General features: G+C 37.0%; 1 protein-coding gene across 3 annotated transcripts in view; it reads left to right on the top strand.

Annotated features, from left to right (window-relative positions):
* LOC138175799 (inositol 1,4,5-trisphosphate-gated calcium channel ITPR2) overlaps positions 1-17387 on the top strand; it is a 529022-nt gene that overhangs the window by 140551 nt on the left and 371084 nt on the right. For all 3 annotated transcript variants that reach the window (XM_069106292.1, XM_069106291.1, XM_069106293.1), the window contains exon 9: positions 830-925. In XM_069106292.1, coding sequence (XP_068962393.1) covers positions 830-925 — 96 coding nt within the window. The remainder of the gene's footprint in view (positions 1-829; positions 926-17387) is intronic.

The raw sequence follows: 17387 nt of genomic DNA, 5'->3' as shown, positions 1-17387 counted from the left end.
AAGAAAAGGCCCTGAAACTAAGTCGGGAGTCTGGACAAGTTCTGAATGGTATAGAAATTGGGAAGAAACCACACCATGTTTCCAATAGTAGATTTTTGATCCTGAGAAATTCATCTTTAGGTAGAAGGTCATATACTGGTAAATGTTTAACAACCAAATCTCCAGAAGAAAAATGTATGCATGTCACATTTTTAAATTCAGTCAACATTATTAACATTTATTTCATCATTTTCTCAAGTCTAGACAAGCAACAAAAACAATAAATCAAGCCTCGATTTGTAGCATTGACTGATTTGTAAGGTATAAATGCTCTCACTGGAAATTCAACAATTGACTCTCATGAAGTGGTTCCAGACTGTAAGACCTTTTTTCAAATAAAAATTGTGAATGTAATATGATACATGGTGAGTCAAGTGTTTTTATAGTTTGACCTGCCTCTCAATTATAGAGCATTTTTGCAATTCATTAATTTTCTATTTTCTTATTAGGAATTTGCTGTTGTTTAGTTGTTTTCAGTCATGTTCAACTCTTTGTGACTTCATTTGGGGTTTTCTTTGGCACACATACTGAAGTAGCTTGTTATTTCCTTCTCCAGCTCATTTTACAGGTGAGGAAACTGAGGCAAACAGGGTTAAGTGTCTTGCCCAGGTTCACACAGCTGAGGTCACATTTGAACTCAGTTCTGTAACCACTACACTACCTAGCTGTCTTTATTGGGGATAGGTAGCTTAAAATGTATTAGAACAGGCAATTTAATCTCCCTATCATCAGTAATTCACCAGGAATATTAACGTCATTTAACTGTGGTTATCATTGTCTTGGTCTGTAGGTGGTGCATCATGATCCATGCCGTGGGGGAGCAGGACAGTGGAACAGTTTATTCAGATTTAAACATCTAGCAACTGGAAATTATTTAGCTGCAGAGGTAAGAATATTTGCCTCAGTAATATTTAGGTTGTTTCTACATGTTCAAAAGTAGGACAGAGAATACAATTCCAAAGTGAAATGGATTCTCTCCATCATTTTGCATGTGAGTAGACATTTATTAGTTGAATATGATTGTTTCTTCTAGAGACAGTAAAACTGCTGTTAAGAAAGGTGTTCTGAACATAGAAGTTTTCAATATAAGTAAAACAAAAAAAGAATCTTTTTACTTCACTTTTTCACAAAGGAAAACAATGTCACCCCTAACTTTTCCGTAAGGCTACTTCATAAGGTTTAATTTGTTTTCTTTCAGTGTAAATGGAATTAGGTAATTAATTTGGTTACCATGTACCCTATAAAATCTGATTTATTACCATTGATTTTTAAAATTATATCTTTTGTTTTTTTTATCATTTAATTTCCCAACACAACCATCCCTATCCCCCCACCCAGAGAGTCATCAAAGAATAGAAACTGAGGAGAAAAAAAAGGCAGTTCAGTGAAACTAACCAATACTTCAATCAAATTCAACAGTATTTGTAGCATTTTATATCCATAGTACCCCACCTCTACGAAGAAAGAATTCTCATAGTTCTTCTTTAGAAACAAAAATAGAATTCACAATCTAATGGGGGAGACAATATGTAAACAACTATGTACATATGGGTTCTGCTGAATTCAATTTGCATCAGTTCATGTTAGTCTTTCCATGCCTCCCTGTATTCTTCATTTCTTTTGTTTCATGAAGTTCAATAGCTTTCTATTACTTTCATATACCGTGATTGTTAAGCCATTCTGCAGTTGAACAACATCTACATTGCTTTCAGTTTTTTACTATTACAAGAAAGCACCCTTGTTTTTATAGCACCCTTCTGACTTGGGACACATTTAGCCCATTGTTTAATGTAGCACGCCCCAGATCTCTTCAAATTTATCTTCACTTGCCAGTCTTGCACTAAGTGGGTGGTTTTTATTTTCTGAGTCATTGGAGAGGAAAGGGTTTGTTTCCTGAGACATTGAGCTACCCCTAAACTGTCAATAAAGTCTTAGAATTACAAAGTTGTTTCTCTCCCCCTCCTTTCAATCAAAAGGACATGTAGATGATGGGAGAAAATAACTCCAAAGAAATAGTGGAACTGATTAAGTTAAACTTGGTGTTCATTAATAATGGTCAATTATTTTTAAATATAAATAGGGAGGAATCCCTTTTAGAAGTGATGTAATATTCTCATACTCCACTCTCCTTTATCCTATCTCTGTGTATATATTTTCTGGTTTATTTTGAGGTTCCAGCCTTGGGTTGTGCCAAAATCAGTAAGGATTTATTAAGTGTCTACTATATGCCAGACATTGTTCTGGGTGCTAGGGGTATAAAAACAAAAATGAAATATCCCTGCCCACAAAGAGCTTATTTTCTATAGAGGAAATCAACCTATCTACATATAAGTAAATAAAAAATATACTCACAATGTTAAGATAGGGCATTAGCAGTTGAGATTAGCAAAGGGCTTAAGGGGGAGTGCTACTTCTCCTGGACCTTTAAAGGATCTAGGAATTCTGAGAAGTGGAAGTGAGGAGGGAAAGCATTCCAAGTATGGCTATACAAAAGTGTAGAGAAGAGGGATGGAATATTGTGAAAAGAAATAGCAGTGGAGTGTATAAAGCCTGGAATGGTATATACTGGAGCCCCATTGTGAAGGACTTTCAGTGCCAAACAGATGTGTTAGAGCAGAGGTCTTTAACCTGGGGTCTGTGAACTTAAAAAAATTTTTTTTGATAACTGTTTCAACATAATTGGTTTCCTTTGTAATAATATTATTTTATGTCATGCATTTAAAAAATATTCAGAGAAGGTGTCTTTAGGTTTCACCAGACCTCTAAAGTGGTCCATAACACAAACAAGATTAATAACCCTCATCCTAGAGCTAATAGAGGGTGATTGGAGCTTTTTGGGTAGGACAGTGACAAAGTCAGACCTGTGTTTTAGGAACAGCATTTCTTTTAGCTGTGTGGAGGACAGGTTGGAAGGAAGAGAGACTTGAGGCTGGGAGTCTAAATAGGGTGCTATTGCAGCCGTCCAGGCAAATATTTTGGCCTGAGCCATGGTGGTGGTAGAATTGGACATAGTGTTTCTGTGAACTAGCATCTCACTCCTTCAAAACCAAAACTGCTTTTTCTTCTGCATTTCTTGCCACTTGCTCTCTGTCTGCTAGGTGTACAGATGTGTGTGTTGGTGGGAGTATGAAGGAAAAGTAGAAAGACAAGATCTCACTGTTCCATAATCATACACTTGACCTTCTATATCTTCAGTCTTGGTGTTCTGTGATCGTCTGATGAGTGGGAGAGCATGTCAGGGTTTCTTCAACATATGATGAATGAGGGGATATTTCCTGTGCTGTAATAAGTATCTCATTATCAAAATACATGAGTCAATGAAACAAATGCTTGGACAGTAACAGCCTTTTCTACTCTGAATGATTTGAGATCACCCTCATTCAGGTTGTGTGAAATGAAAAGAAGCTGTAAGGTGGTCAGTTAATCTAAAGGAATGGTTATTGGAAAAATCAGAAACAGCTACGTAATAGTAATAGCTAATGTTTACATAGTGTGAAGCACTGTGTTAAGTGCTTTTATTATTAAGTGATTATCTCATGTGATCCTTACAACAACCCTGGGAGGTAGGTGCTATTATTTTCCCCATTTTACAGTTGGGGAAACTGAAAATGACTTGCCCAGGGTTATATAACTAAGAAGTATCTAAGACTGGATTTGAACTCAAGTCTTCCTGCCTCCAGAACCAGTGCTGTATATACTGTACCACTTGGCTGCTTCAGTTAGATGTGTCCCAAAAGGCAAAAGGGTGAGGACCTACATATTTTTAGAATTTTAGGCTTTGTAATTTATTTTTGGTGGGTTGTGAATGTAAGGAAAGAGGCCTGGCTGAAACAGTGATTAAGAAAAGAGGTTTTGACGACTTTATTCACTAATAAAACTGTAGAAAATAACTAATGTGATTTGATGCCACCAGTTACACTAAGCAAAGTATTAACAGAGGTTTCCAAACTACCTGGAACTGAGATATCTGAGCTCTGTTGGATTTTTTTTTCAGAGTATTCATTTACTCCTTGAAATAGCTGAAGATGCACAGGGGTACTGGAAAGAAAACAACCCAGAAAACCACAACAAAAATCCAACCCAACCCAAAACTAGGATTATGGCGAATATATTGTTATAGGACTACTTACTCTTACTCTTCTTCCTCCTCCTCCTCCTCCTCCTCCTCCTCCTCCCCCTCCCCCTCTTCTTTATTCCCTGGCAGTTCTAATATTGTATGACCAACTCTGAGGAAGGCAAAGGAAATAGAAAACAGTCTCCTAACTTTAAAAGCGCACCCTCATCCTTTGGTTTAACAAGTGGAAAACTATTAAAGTGTAAGTTTGCAGGTACAATCAGCTGTAAAGAGTCTTTCATGCTATTACACTGAATGTTTTCCATCATTGCACACTGTGGGAAATTCATTTACAATCATGATGGGCTTTTGAATGATGTGTTAAAACAAAATTTGTCATATGGAAGAAATAGGAACCCCCTCCCCACCCTAATACACGCAATCTGTCCACAGTTATCCTTTAGTATAGAAGACAACGTAAGAATGTAAGAAAAGATTGACAAGTAAAAGGTAATTAGTATAAACTGTGCATTAAATGTTGAGGAATGTAATACTAAGATTAGTCAAGGAAGGCTATTTGATTTAGCTAATGGACATGGTTATTCAGAGAAGAGCTGGCAGGGCATTTCAGGCATATACAATGCAACAAAGGTAGAGAAGCAGAGGCTATGTGACCTTGTGGAAAGACTATTGGATCTGCAGCCAGAGTACCTGTGTCTAGAACCTAACTTTTCTACTTACTACCTGTGTGACCTTGAGAAAATCACGTACCTTCTCAAGGCTTCCAGTGGTCACCTGTAAAAACAGAGCATTGGACTAGATCTCTAGGGTCTCTTCTAGCTCTAAATCTATGAATTAAGATGATATGTATGTACGTATGTATGTATATATGTATACATATGCACACATACATGCAATGTGTTTATTTTTTTTAATCTATAGAGAGAAAAGTAATGGGAGAGTCTTAACTTGAAAGGAGCTACTATGGTAAGAAGTACTAAGACATGAAGTTGAATAAATAAATGGGGAATCCATTTGATAAAGGTTTTGAGGAATTGCCTGGGGATTTAGCTTGATCCGAATAGGAGACCACTAGGGATGTTTAACTGGGAAAGTGACCTGATGAAAGCAGATTTGAATGAGATTAACCTTGTGACTGTGAGTAGTGGTAATATTAAAGTATTTCCTCCCTTCCTCTATAAAACCACAAATGCACATAGACACGTAAAAACAAAGTGTCTGGTGTTATTTGAATGTATTCTGGGAATCATCAATAAATTGGATTATGCTCTGCTTGGCACTTACATAGAGTTTCTGATATGTATATTGTAACTACATTAGTTCATGCTGAAAAATATTCAGAAATGGCATTTCTTTGTTAGCCTGCAAGTATACTCCATAGAGGGTAAAAACTTTGGGGTGAAAAGTTTGTGCCATTTATTGTGCATGGAAAGCATCAACTGCTGTGCTTTGACACATGAATTTTGCATAGTGTTAGTATTAAAGATAACCCTCTCCTAAATCCCCTGAACTGCTTTTGTACAATTCATATTTGAGGCATAGCACATGAGCTAGATGTAGGCTTCAGTGATTTATATAATGGACTAGCTAACACCTTTTGTGAGTGAGATAACTCTTAATCAATTGGATAAAGCTTAGTGAGTGCTTATCTATAGAAAAGATTATCCATACCCTAGATTATGAAAAAAAAAACATTCTACATACCTTTCTTATCTTTTCTAAGTCCCTTTGATAAAATTTTCTGGAACAGAAATGCAGAGTTTTTGGATAGCAAAGTAATTTTTTATTGTCCAAAGGTAAATGTTGAGTTTTACTTAAGCTATTGCTTTGTGCTTTAATGTTATTATTACGTTTTATTATTAACAATTGTTTACTGTTTTAGAGCTTTAAGTATTGAGCTTGGGCATATCAATTAATCTCCAGATCTCACTTTTCTCATTTGTAAAATGAAGATGTTGGACTAAATGATTTCTAATGTTTGAGCTTTAGGAACCGTGATTTATAAACACTGCAGTTTATCTCAAAACTCTAGCCATGTAGGGCAGAGATTTCTTGTTTTAGATGGAGAACATGAGCTACAGGTGAAGTCATTTTTAAGATCCCATTTTAAGCCATTGTGAGTTTGGAAATATATCACATCATTCTCAGGAACTGCTTTCACTCTGCATTACTCTTATGAGAAAACCAGAATAGTCTATGAATCATGGCTCTCAAGTTATATAAGTTGCCTCTAAGCAGACATGTTGTAATTACAAATATCTATGAAAACTTTGATAAATCTTACCTTAAATATAACCCAAGAGCTCAATATAGATGAGAAAAACTAATGAAAAATCTTTTAGATTCTGTACTGCTTGGTTTCCTTACATTGCCTTTCAATGCATACTTATTGAAGACTTCTGTATTCAGTATTGAATGATATCCTGGGTTATTTAAAAGGAGATAATGGTCATAATAACAGCTGACAATCATGTGGTCTCTTAAGCTCTGCAAAATGCTTTCCATAGGTCATTCGATTTGATCTTACCTCTGGCGACAAGATGCTCTTAAACCTGAGAAGTTTACAATCCAAGTGGGAGGATAAAATATACATGTATTAAGATGTAAGGATAACATCAAGCAATGTACTAGGGAGTACAAAATGGTGTTTCTCTCCTGCCCCTATTTTATCCTTTTCTTTTATTCAGTTTATTTCTTCTTCTGTGCTCTAAGGCAGCTAGGAATCATAGTGTCATGAAATGTATTGTGTGAGTTAAATGTCTCCCTGTTGTAGCACCTCATCCAAACGTTGAGCGGCATTGGTGACATGAAAGGCATTGGAGCCCTATAAGAGTAAGGCACTGGTTAAATGAATAATTACTTTCAAAACTGTCTTGTCTTCTCTGAAGAAAAAAGAACGACAGAGTTGGGAGCGGTGGTGGTGGTAGTGGTGGTGGTAGTGGTAGGGAGGGATAGGCACTTTAAAGGTCATTCTGACTTGGTAAACTGACATAAGAAAAGTAGACTCATCAAGGTTCAGCAGTTTATCTAAACTCATTTAGGTCATTCATGGCAGTCAGAATTAGAACCCAGTCTCCTGAATGATTCTACTATAAAACAACTGAATTTACCCTTATATATGTAAGACTTACATGTATTATATATAGTATTCTGTTCAATTTATTTAATTATATATTATATAGTATCATATATAGTAGTATATTAATATATAATGTTATGTAAAATGTATTAATTATATTCCATATAATTATATTAATATATATTATATATATTACATTCACATGTTGCCCTGTCATGTATATTATATTCCTGTCCTTTATATTTACTGATTCTGCTACTTGTCTTACTAGTTTTTACAAATGTGAATTGTGCTTACATCAAAACTTATCTAGAGTTTGTTGTAGTGTTCATGATCATATCCACTTTTTGAAGTATTGCATTATTATTCACTTGAAACTTCCTTCTCCCCCCCTCCAAAAAAAAATCCACCTTGTTTTTGTTTGTTACAAACAGGCAGGGTCTGGATTATGCTGCTGTTTCCCAGAATTACACATCCCAGTGTCTTTTGATATTCATTCTTTCATTCACTCCCTCTTTCTTTCCCTTTTCTTCTTTATCAAATACCTATTTCATATCTAGCTCTTCAGAGAATATTTAAGGATCATTTCATGAATTCTAAAAAGTGATCAGGGATATTTTGGGGAGGCACTGGTTATAGGATAAAGACACTATTTTGTTAAAAAATTGCTCCCCTGCTTCCAAATACTAAAATGAATATAAATTTGTGAGATTTCCCCTTTACTTAATTTAAAGAGTTTGATATTCAAATGGAAAGGAAGGGTGGAGTAATTGATTAAGTGCTATATCTGTAGTGAGGAAGATGTTAGTTTCCAACTTCACCTCTGGCATTACAAGCTGTGTAACCATGGGCAAGTCACATAAACTCTGTAAAACTTGATGGGTTTAAAAATATAAAGACAATATAAATGTCTAAAGAAGTACCGTGGCATAATGAATAAAGGACTAGCATTGGAGTCCAATAGATCTGGGTTTAAATCTAGCCTTTACCTGTGTGACCTTTGGCAAGTTGCTTAATGGTTCAGAGTCCTGGGTAACTTGATCTAAGACTCTTACTTACCAAGGGAGGTAATGGAAGGAGATGGAATTCCTCATTGACAGCTTTTCGCTTTTTTTTGTCCTTCATTCTCAAAGAGGACCATGACATCAGAAAGTCAAGCTTCTTACAATGAAATCACAGTTCAAAGAGGAAAATTTAATGATTTGATTTAAGGAAATAAAATATAAAAATTTAAAAACTCACCAATTCTTATAACTAGTAGACAAAACTATATCAGAGTCAGAATTGTTCTCATTGATGATTTCCCCCCAAAATATAATGGAATAAATAATACAAAATCATTATTTTATTACTGCACTCTGCTCTCTGTAGGTCGTTCTTTAAAACCTTTGTTTATTTGTAAATAGACACAACAACCACCAGATGGCAGTAAACACTCACCTCTTGGTTTTTGGAATAGAATTCATTAATTTCTTTAAAATTGCACTCTATAGTGGTACTTAAGTACCCCTATGTTAGTGCAAAGCCTCCTAATAGGGCACCAATCCTTAATAAACTTGATGGGAAAGAAAATAGTGTTATGATATGGTCACAGATTTGGAGCTGGAAGGGATGGTAGGGATCTAAGTCTCATTAAATCATTTCATAGATGAGGAACCTGGAGTTGAAAGTGGAAGTGATTTGCCTGAAGCAACACAGATAATAAACCAGTGGCAGAGCCAGGATTGAATTCTGGGTCCCTTCACTCCAAAGGTCCCTTAGTTCTTTCCACCTTGGGGCTGGCTGTGTTATATTGAGTGATAGAATCACGTCTCTAGAGCAAGAAGGAACCCCGGGGGCCATTTATACCCCCATTTTACATTGTTGTTGTAGGTCTTTCCTGGACCTCATTTTACATATAAGGAAACTGGAGCCTAGAAGGGTTAAATGTCTTGTCAGTTACTAAGCACCAGAGGTGAGATTTGAATCCAGTACTTTTGACTCAAGAGTTAGGGATCTTTCCATTATTCTTGGCTGCCTTTAAGTTTAAAGGGAGTGGGATCTAGAATGCTAGCCCTTTGAGGGGACAAATACATTATATTTAAAAATACATAAGGCAATTTTGTACGACTTCATGAAGCTAAAAATCAATTCATTAGGGAAAAGGCAGCATTATTTCTATAAGGAAAATGGAAAAATATGATGAGATTAAAAGCCCTGGGTCTATATTTTTTGTTTTACCTGGATTCTATTGTGTTAGATGGGATATTGCATCTATTTTCCATCTAGAAATGCTTAAAGAATGCATCGGAATTACAGGGTTAAATTATGAACTCAGGTGATTGGTTGTAAGGAAATCTTTGGGAGAACAATAAATTTTAGGTGTTTAATACAGGATGTATGCTACTTCAGGAAGGTGTTACCTGTGTAGGAGGTTTCTGAAGTTGCATATGCAAAAGGGAGAATTGAGCACAAGCTGAAAAAGCGTTAATATGGTCGGCAGCTGCCATTCTACTGTGGGAAAAGTACTGGGAGCTGCTGTTGGCCCTGCAGGAGGTGCTGCCAAATCATCAACATTTGTCAGACTGGGAGTCAGCCAAGTGTGGCTTCAGCATTAGCAGAGTTTAAGTCACCAAAATTAGGAAGAGATTTCTAACTTTTGCCCCTTCTCCTTTCCTCTTCCCGCCAATGTTTCAAGCCCTTTCCTATGTTGGCTACCTGAATTTGAGGGCAATTGAGTGAATCTTGATGAAGAAAGACCCTCTGGCATCTTAGGCTCGTCTGAACGTATAGACAAAAAGTTGGTGGTCCATCCGTCCAGCTGGTTGCATAGAAGATGATACTGATGGTAGAGAATCTAATACTATTTAATACATGTCCAGAGAGACCAGAGTCCCTTGCAAATAAGTGGGTTAACTGGCTAAATTGACTTGCAGTCCTGCCTGCTAAATGGTTGGGTTTTGTTTTTGTTTTTTTCTTTGCTATGCATTGCTACTCCTGGTTATGGTTCTTTTAACCATCACATAGAGCACAGCAAGAGTTAGCAACCCCAGAGAAATCTGTCTGTGATTCCTATGTGCATTCCTCAGTTTGCATCTCTCCTTACACTCAGGAACCTCAAGTCCAACTTTTTAATGAACAACATTTGTCTTTGGATTTGCTAGTTTGATGTTAAATACAAGTGAAATTCTTTTCGGCCAAACCCAGCAACTCCTGCTGTGTTGGAGACTATACATGTTGCATCTAGTTATCATCATCTAAAATGTATGACTTGGCCCATGACAGATTCATGCTCTCATTTCATTTGGGCCCTTACTGCTACTTGGCCAGGTGTTCTACCCTTGTATTCCTTGGCACACGCTTCCCCACAATGATGATTCCAGAACATCTCCCTTCCCTTCCAGTTCTCAGTCTTTAATGTTCTCCGGAAATGATGGTGCCTCCTTAGTTAACAAGAAGACAGAACCCATGAATCCTGAGCTCCCTATTTTCCTTCTTCTCTATATCCAGAGAAATCCTAGGGTCTTCCCCTTCCAGACTGATTTTTTTTTGGACTAGGTAAAAGAGCCCATCCTCTGTCTCATTTCTTACCTAGCATTAATCACTGAATGGGTGTTGCCTCAGTCAAACCGAGAACTGTACCAGGGCTATCTCCAGTCACCCTGATCTATATCTTGCCACTGGATCCATATGGCTCTGGAGGAAAAAGTGAGGCTGGTGACTTTGCACAGCCCTCCCTCACTTAAATTCAGTTCACTTGCATGTCATGCATCACTTCCCTGATATCATGGTTCTCTTCGAAAATGAAGGCCAAAACAACCTCCAGATATCTCTATCTCTGCACGTACCTATTCTCTCATTATTGCCTCCTATTTTTCATTCAATTCACCAGATACTTATTAATCATCTGCGTTGCAAATGCCATTACGCTAGGCTATGGGAGATGTAAAAACAAGCTCCCTGCTTTTAAGAAACTTATACTCTCAGAGAGAGATAAGACATGTTAACACATCTTTATAAATGCATTCTAAAATATGAAACATATACAGAAGTATCCCTAGTGCTTAGCACAGTGCCCTGTACATAGTAGGCACTTAATAAATGTTTACTAATTGATTGACTAAGTGATAGATTCTTTCTAACTTGGAGAATCAGTAAAGATTTAAAGGAGGAGGTGAGATTTGAATTAGGCTTTGAAGGATGGGTAGAAAATTTTAATAGATAGGAGGGAGTAGGGAAATGCATTCCAGTAATAGGAATGATATGATAAGTTTGGGTAATGACATGTAGGTTCTACCTAGCTGCACAGTAGATGAAACTAGACCTGTAGTTTTCACTTAAAAGACAACCAGCAATGAGGGAACATCTTCTACTCAGGTGGATTCGTACCTTCTATGAAACTTACAGTCTTAGAGATTTGTTACCAGAAACACTGAGAGGTTAAAGCAGTATGTATAAGAGGGAGACCTGAATACAGGTCTTCCTGACGCAAAATCAGACTGTCTGCTTTGACATGTCACCTTACCTCCATGCTGCTGGAATTTATTCTGGTGCCTTCCCCTTTGCTGATTATTTCCAGTTTATCCTGTATATAACTTATTTGTACATAGTTGTTTGCTTGTTGGTCCGACATTAGACTATGAGCTTTTTGAGGGTAGGGACTGTCTCTTGCTCTTGTATTTTTTGTGTTTAGCACAGTGCCTTGACACATAGTAGGTGCTTAATAAATGTTTATTGATCGAGTGACTAGAACATAGAGTGTGTGAAGTTGAGTAGCATGGGGAAAAAAGGTAGAAATGAAGGCTGAAGTCAGAATGTGAATGACTGGATAAAAGATTAAGGAATCTGGACTTTTTTTTGATAGGCAATAGGGATTTATTGAAATGTTTTAAACACTAGAATAACAACTGATCAGGGTGTATAATGAGATTAAGAAGAATTGTATAGGATAGACTGGAATGGGGAGAAATTAAAATAAGAGAGACCAATTAAGAAACTATTTCAATAGTCAGTCAGGATATAATGTGGGTCTGAAACAAGGTAATTGCATAATGAATGGAAACAAAGGGATGGAATGGAGCCAAGAGACATAGTGGACACAGAATCAATAGGACCTGGAAAATGAATGAATGTAATGAAAGGACAAAAGATGACCCTTAAGATTTCAGACCTAAATGGCTGGGAGAGTAGTGATGTCATTCACTAAAAGAAATACGTTTGGAATGTGGAAAAGATGTGGTTCTGGGTTTATTGAGCTTGAGGTGCTGGTCTGATACCCAAACAGATGTCCAGCCAGCAGTTGGATATATGAGGTTGGAATTCAGGGTGGAGAGCAAGGCTGGGGCTCAAGTTTTTGGAGTTACCCAGACATAATAACTGGAGCTGTGGGGGTAATTGTTGTTTGTCTTTCATTCTCAAAGAGGACCATGACATCAGGAAGATGATGCCATGACTTGAAAGTGAATTGGATTTAAGCAAGAGAGGGCTGTGCAAAGTTGCCAGCCTCACCTTCTCCTCTGGAGCCATCTGGGTCCAGTGGCCAGATATAGATCAGGATGACTGGGGATAATTGACATCTCTGGTAGAGAGAATATTAAGAGAAAAAAAAGAAAAGGCTAGTGCCTTAGGGAGTTTCTATACAGAAAGAAGTGACCCTGTTCCTTTTGTAAATTCTTTTTTTTTTTTTGCCTCTTGGAGGGCAATTGGGATTAAGTAACTTGCCCAAGGTTACATGGCTAGTATTTTTGTGTGGGTGTTAAGTGTCTCAGGCTGGAACCGAACTCGGGTCCTCCCGACTCCAGGGCCAGTGCTTTACTCACTGTGCCACCTAGCTGCCCCTCCTTTTGTAAATTCTAAGCCCTATATCCTGAATTCTATTTTCTACCATCTTCTCTGGGACCCTGTTACCTTAATTTTCCTTTTTCTTTCTTACATCTTTAGTATTTGATTTACCTGATGTGTGTGTGTGTGTAATAATAATGGCAAATATAATAAATAAATAATTAAAAAGGCAAATAAGAATTGCCTTTATATCTATATTGATAGGTAAGAAATATAAAGGGGAAGTCATCAGGTATGTATGTATATATAGTATATATACACACATACATATATTCAGGTTATATACATATATCTATATAATATATACATATATTTCTGTAGCACAGACTTGATCATCATAATCCCCCACTAATACATTTTCAGTGACTCCTTATTACATCTAGAATCAAACACAGGCTCTTTACTTTATCATTTAAAGTTTATCACAACTTAGCACTAGCTTGTTTCCAAACTTATTTCATATTATTCCCCTTCCCACAATCTACATTGCAACCAAACTCTCTTCCTGCAGTTCTCCAGACTCGGCATTCCCTATTGTGCTTCTATTTTCATAGTGTCTCTGCTCCATGCTTGTATAATGTATCCCCTCCTCACCTCTTGAAATTCTTCACTTCCTTCAAGGGATCATTTTGGGAGCTGCCTTCTGGAAGTCTTTCCTGATCCCTCCTGGTTGTTAGTTTTCTCTGCCTCCTCGAATCGGCTTTTATTTAGCTAGTAGTGTAAATGCTGTATCAAGTAGGGTGGAAACTCCTAAAAGGTGTGAGCTTCTTTTCTGTTTGGTTTGGTTTGTCTTTTCCTTTCTAGCTTGTGCCTTCCTCCTAGCAGGCATTTAATTAAATTAACTTGTTGAAATTCAATTAAATTCTTTCAGTGTTCTGGGATGCACAGTGCCTTAAAATCATCATATGTTGTCAGTTGCTCTCATTATCTTCCTACTTATCTTGGATTTCAATTCCCCATTAGCTCTTTCTGTGCTGTCCTTTCCCATCCAAAAAATATTCTTCTTGGCAGAGAAAAAAGGAGCCAAATAAGAACTGAACATACCTAACCTCCCTGTTTGTCATTTGTCTGCTCCATCTATCTTACACAGTGAGATTCCTCTCCATTGTTTAATCTTCCTCTTTCCCTCAATGTGTCTACAAACTGTTCCATCTTTTTGCTGGCCTTATCTCTCTGCTGGCCAGCCTCAGTCCATCCTGAGCATTCCTGACACTATTATTACAGAACCTTATCATGCTTTCATATTCAATCTCCTGTCTGCCCCTGCTTTATCTTTTTTACATGTCCTAACAATCTAGTGTGTCAGTGATTTTCTAGTGCATCTACAACAATTTCTTTAGTCAATTCTCTCTTTCCTCCAACTAGAATATTTTAAAGACACCTATTAATTTCTCCTGGTCTGACTTATAGAGATATTTACTACATCAAATTCTAGCTATAATTTTTTCCTAAACCCATATGTTCTCCAAAAATCTAGGGTATATGTCACATTATAACTTGCTTTCTTCTCCTTCCTCCTTTATACTAAATTGAAAGATTAAATGCATACTTTCCCCTTCTCCCAAGGTACCTATCATTTTCATTCCCTCAAACAATTCCTTCTTATAGTTCAGAATCAAGGCTAGAATAGTAGCTCTTGTTGGGTCCTCTGTCTTTTGGAGGATGAAATTATCATTAATGGAAGTCAAGAAATTATATTTTGCTTTGTTTTTGGAAGACACAGTGAGAACTCCAGCAGAAGTGGAGGTTTTACCTGAAACCCCACCTTACTTAGTACAATCACAGCTCTCTGCCTATGCTGTGATCTGTTTTCTAAACTCCTCATAAACTCCTTGTCTACATTTGAGACATCTGCAGCATACTCAGATGCCTGTAGTACTTTACTTTTTGTTTTTGTTGTTCTTTATTCACATGCTCTCCACCATACTTCACTCCTCAAATTCCAGTGTTTACTTTCATGTCTTATTAATTTAACACTCTAGACAGCTAGAGGCAGACATACTCGGGAGCTAATTGTCATGATAGATAAAATACGGTGCTGGATCTGGAGTGAAGAAGTCAGCAAGAACTGAACTCAAATCTGGTCTCAGAAACTTACCAGCTTTGTGACCCTGGCCAACTCACTTAACCAACACCTGCCTCAGTTTCCTTATCTGTAATATAGGGATAAAAATAACTCCTCAGATATTTGTAGAGTACTTTGCAAACCTTGAAGTCCTGTATAAATGCTAGCTATTGTTAATATTATTATAGTGTTGCTCCCTCTTACTTCCCTCTCCAGCTTGTTCCTTTTGAATAAGATCTACTCTTCCAGAGTTATATTTGAGTCATGTATCACTTACTACCAAAGCTTAATGAAGTCTATAAGGTCACATATTCCTCCTTGCTATAGGATCTCTGGCTCACTTTGTTTAATCCCTCTATTTTGTGTATTTGCTTTTATATCTGAGGCGATAGCTTTTATTGAAGGCTCCTTTCTTGGATATTTTCTCTTCTGAATTGTTGGGCATTTGTGTTGCTTCTTCCAAAACGGAGGCTGTATAAAAGTGGTTTTCTCTTCTTTTTTTCTGTTTAAAATCTTTTGATTTTGCAAGGCTACAGACAAATATGTTTTTATCAGCCTTTCTGGTTATACTGCTTTACTTAGAGGAGTCTAACATTCTTATAATTTAAGCTATGGTCCTGAAATCCATATTGCATTGTTGGACACCATCTTTCCAACCAAATGTTCAGTTCCCAAATGTGCCTTTTTTTCTGAATCCTTTGCCTTAAATTGTCAGCAACAGTGAAAATACCACCTGTGTTCCCATGGTCTTGACATTATACAAATGAAGTAACAGAGTTAGAAAAGTCAATTGAGTTGCCCATGTTCACATGACTAGTAAGTTTCATAACCAAGACTTGATCCTAGGTTTTCTAACTTCTGGTATAGCAACCTTTCCTCTATGAAAAACATATGCTACCCAGATAATAACATGCATCTAGACAAACAGCCCAATGAATCCATCTATAGAGGCAACTAGGTGACATGGTTGATAGAACACTGAATCTGGAAGAACAGAGTTCAAATCCAGTCTTTGAAATTTAACTGTGTGACCCTGGGAAAGTAGCATAACCTTTTGGTACCTCAGTTTCCTCATCTGTAAAATGTGGATTATAATAGCATCTCCATCCCTGGATTGTTGTGAGGACCAAATAAGGCATTTGTAAAGTGCTTAGCACAGGGCCTATCACAGTTGGCATTTAGTAAATACTTGTTTCTCTTTATTCCTTATGTTTTTTTTTATGTGTATGTATCTGTGATTCTGTATGTATGTATGTGTGTGTATGTTCAAGTACACAAGGAACTATGTCCAGAATTGAGGAGAAAGATGAGGTCAGACTGAGCACTGCCACTAAAGTCCATTTCTTTGATAACAGCAATCCCTCAGTAAAGAAATATGACTGTGAATTATGGAATACTATGGTCTTAGGAGAGCCAAAATCACAAACAATGCATGGGACAATGGAAAGACATGTGGTGGGTGTCAGTAACATACAACATATTATTACTATTGATGATATGAATATGAGGAGTGGTATAAAATATATCAGAGGCATGTATGACTAGAAAAATGAAATGGATTTTTCATGTATAGAAAGTAAGACAAAAATAAATGGGCTGCCCATATATTTCATGATACTGGTGTTAAAGAGATGGGCTTTAGTAGCAGTGAGCAGTATTTTGGCAACCAAAAAAGTTACAAAAATTTTAGGCTGCCTTGATAAGGTATGGTGCCCAGGACCAGGAAGAAGTTAGTCCTCATGGTCAGATCATATCTTGAGTTTTATTTTAGTTCTGGGAGCTCCATTTTAGGAAGGACATCAATAGCTGGAGAGTGTTCAGAAAGTGTGGCCAGGATTGTGAATAGTCTTGGATGAGTGTGGAAATCATATGAGGGATGTTTAGCTTCAAGAAGAAAACATTTTGGTGGGGGTTAGGGGGAGTGGAGCATGATGGCTAACTTTCAGCAAATGAAGGATTGACACGTAGAAAAGGAGTTAAATTTATTCTGCTTGTCCCCAGAGGGGAAAACTGGGAGCAGTAGATAGAGTAGTAGCAAAAAAGGTCAGATTTAGGTTTTATGTAGCAAAACCTTCTAGGAGCCATGGGTGCAAATGGCAGATTTAGGTTTCATGTAAGGATAAACTTCCTAAGAATTAATACTGTACAAAAGTGGGGTCAGTTGAAAGCTGTAAGGACTATGATGAATATAATAACCATACATGATTTCAGAGGAATGATGGTGAAATGTTCTATCTACCTTCGGAAAGAAAAGTGATAGATTGATGGATTTGGGCTTCAGAATGAGACACAAACACATATAGACATAC

Source organism: Petaurus breviceps, unplaced genomic scaffold (genome assembly GCF_028583685.1).
Source record: "Petaurus breviceps papuanus isolate PSGF00001 unplaced genomic scaffold, PetGlider_PUasm1.0 79, whole genome shotgun sequence".
NCBI lineage: Eukaryota > Metazoa > Chordata > Mammalia > Diprotodontia > Petauridae > Petaurus > Petaurus breviceps.
Note: the sequence above shows the minus strand (reverse complement) of the source record. Positions and strands in the feature narration are given on the sequence as shown.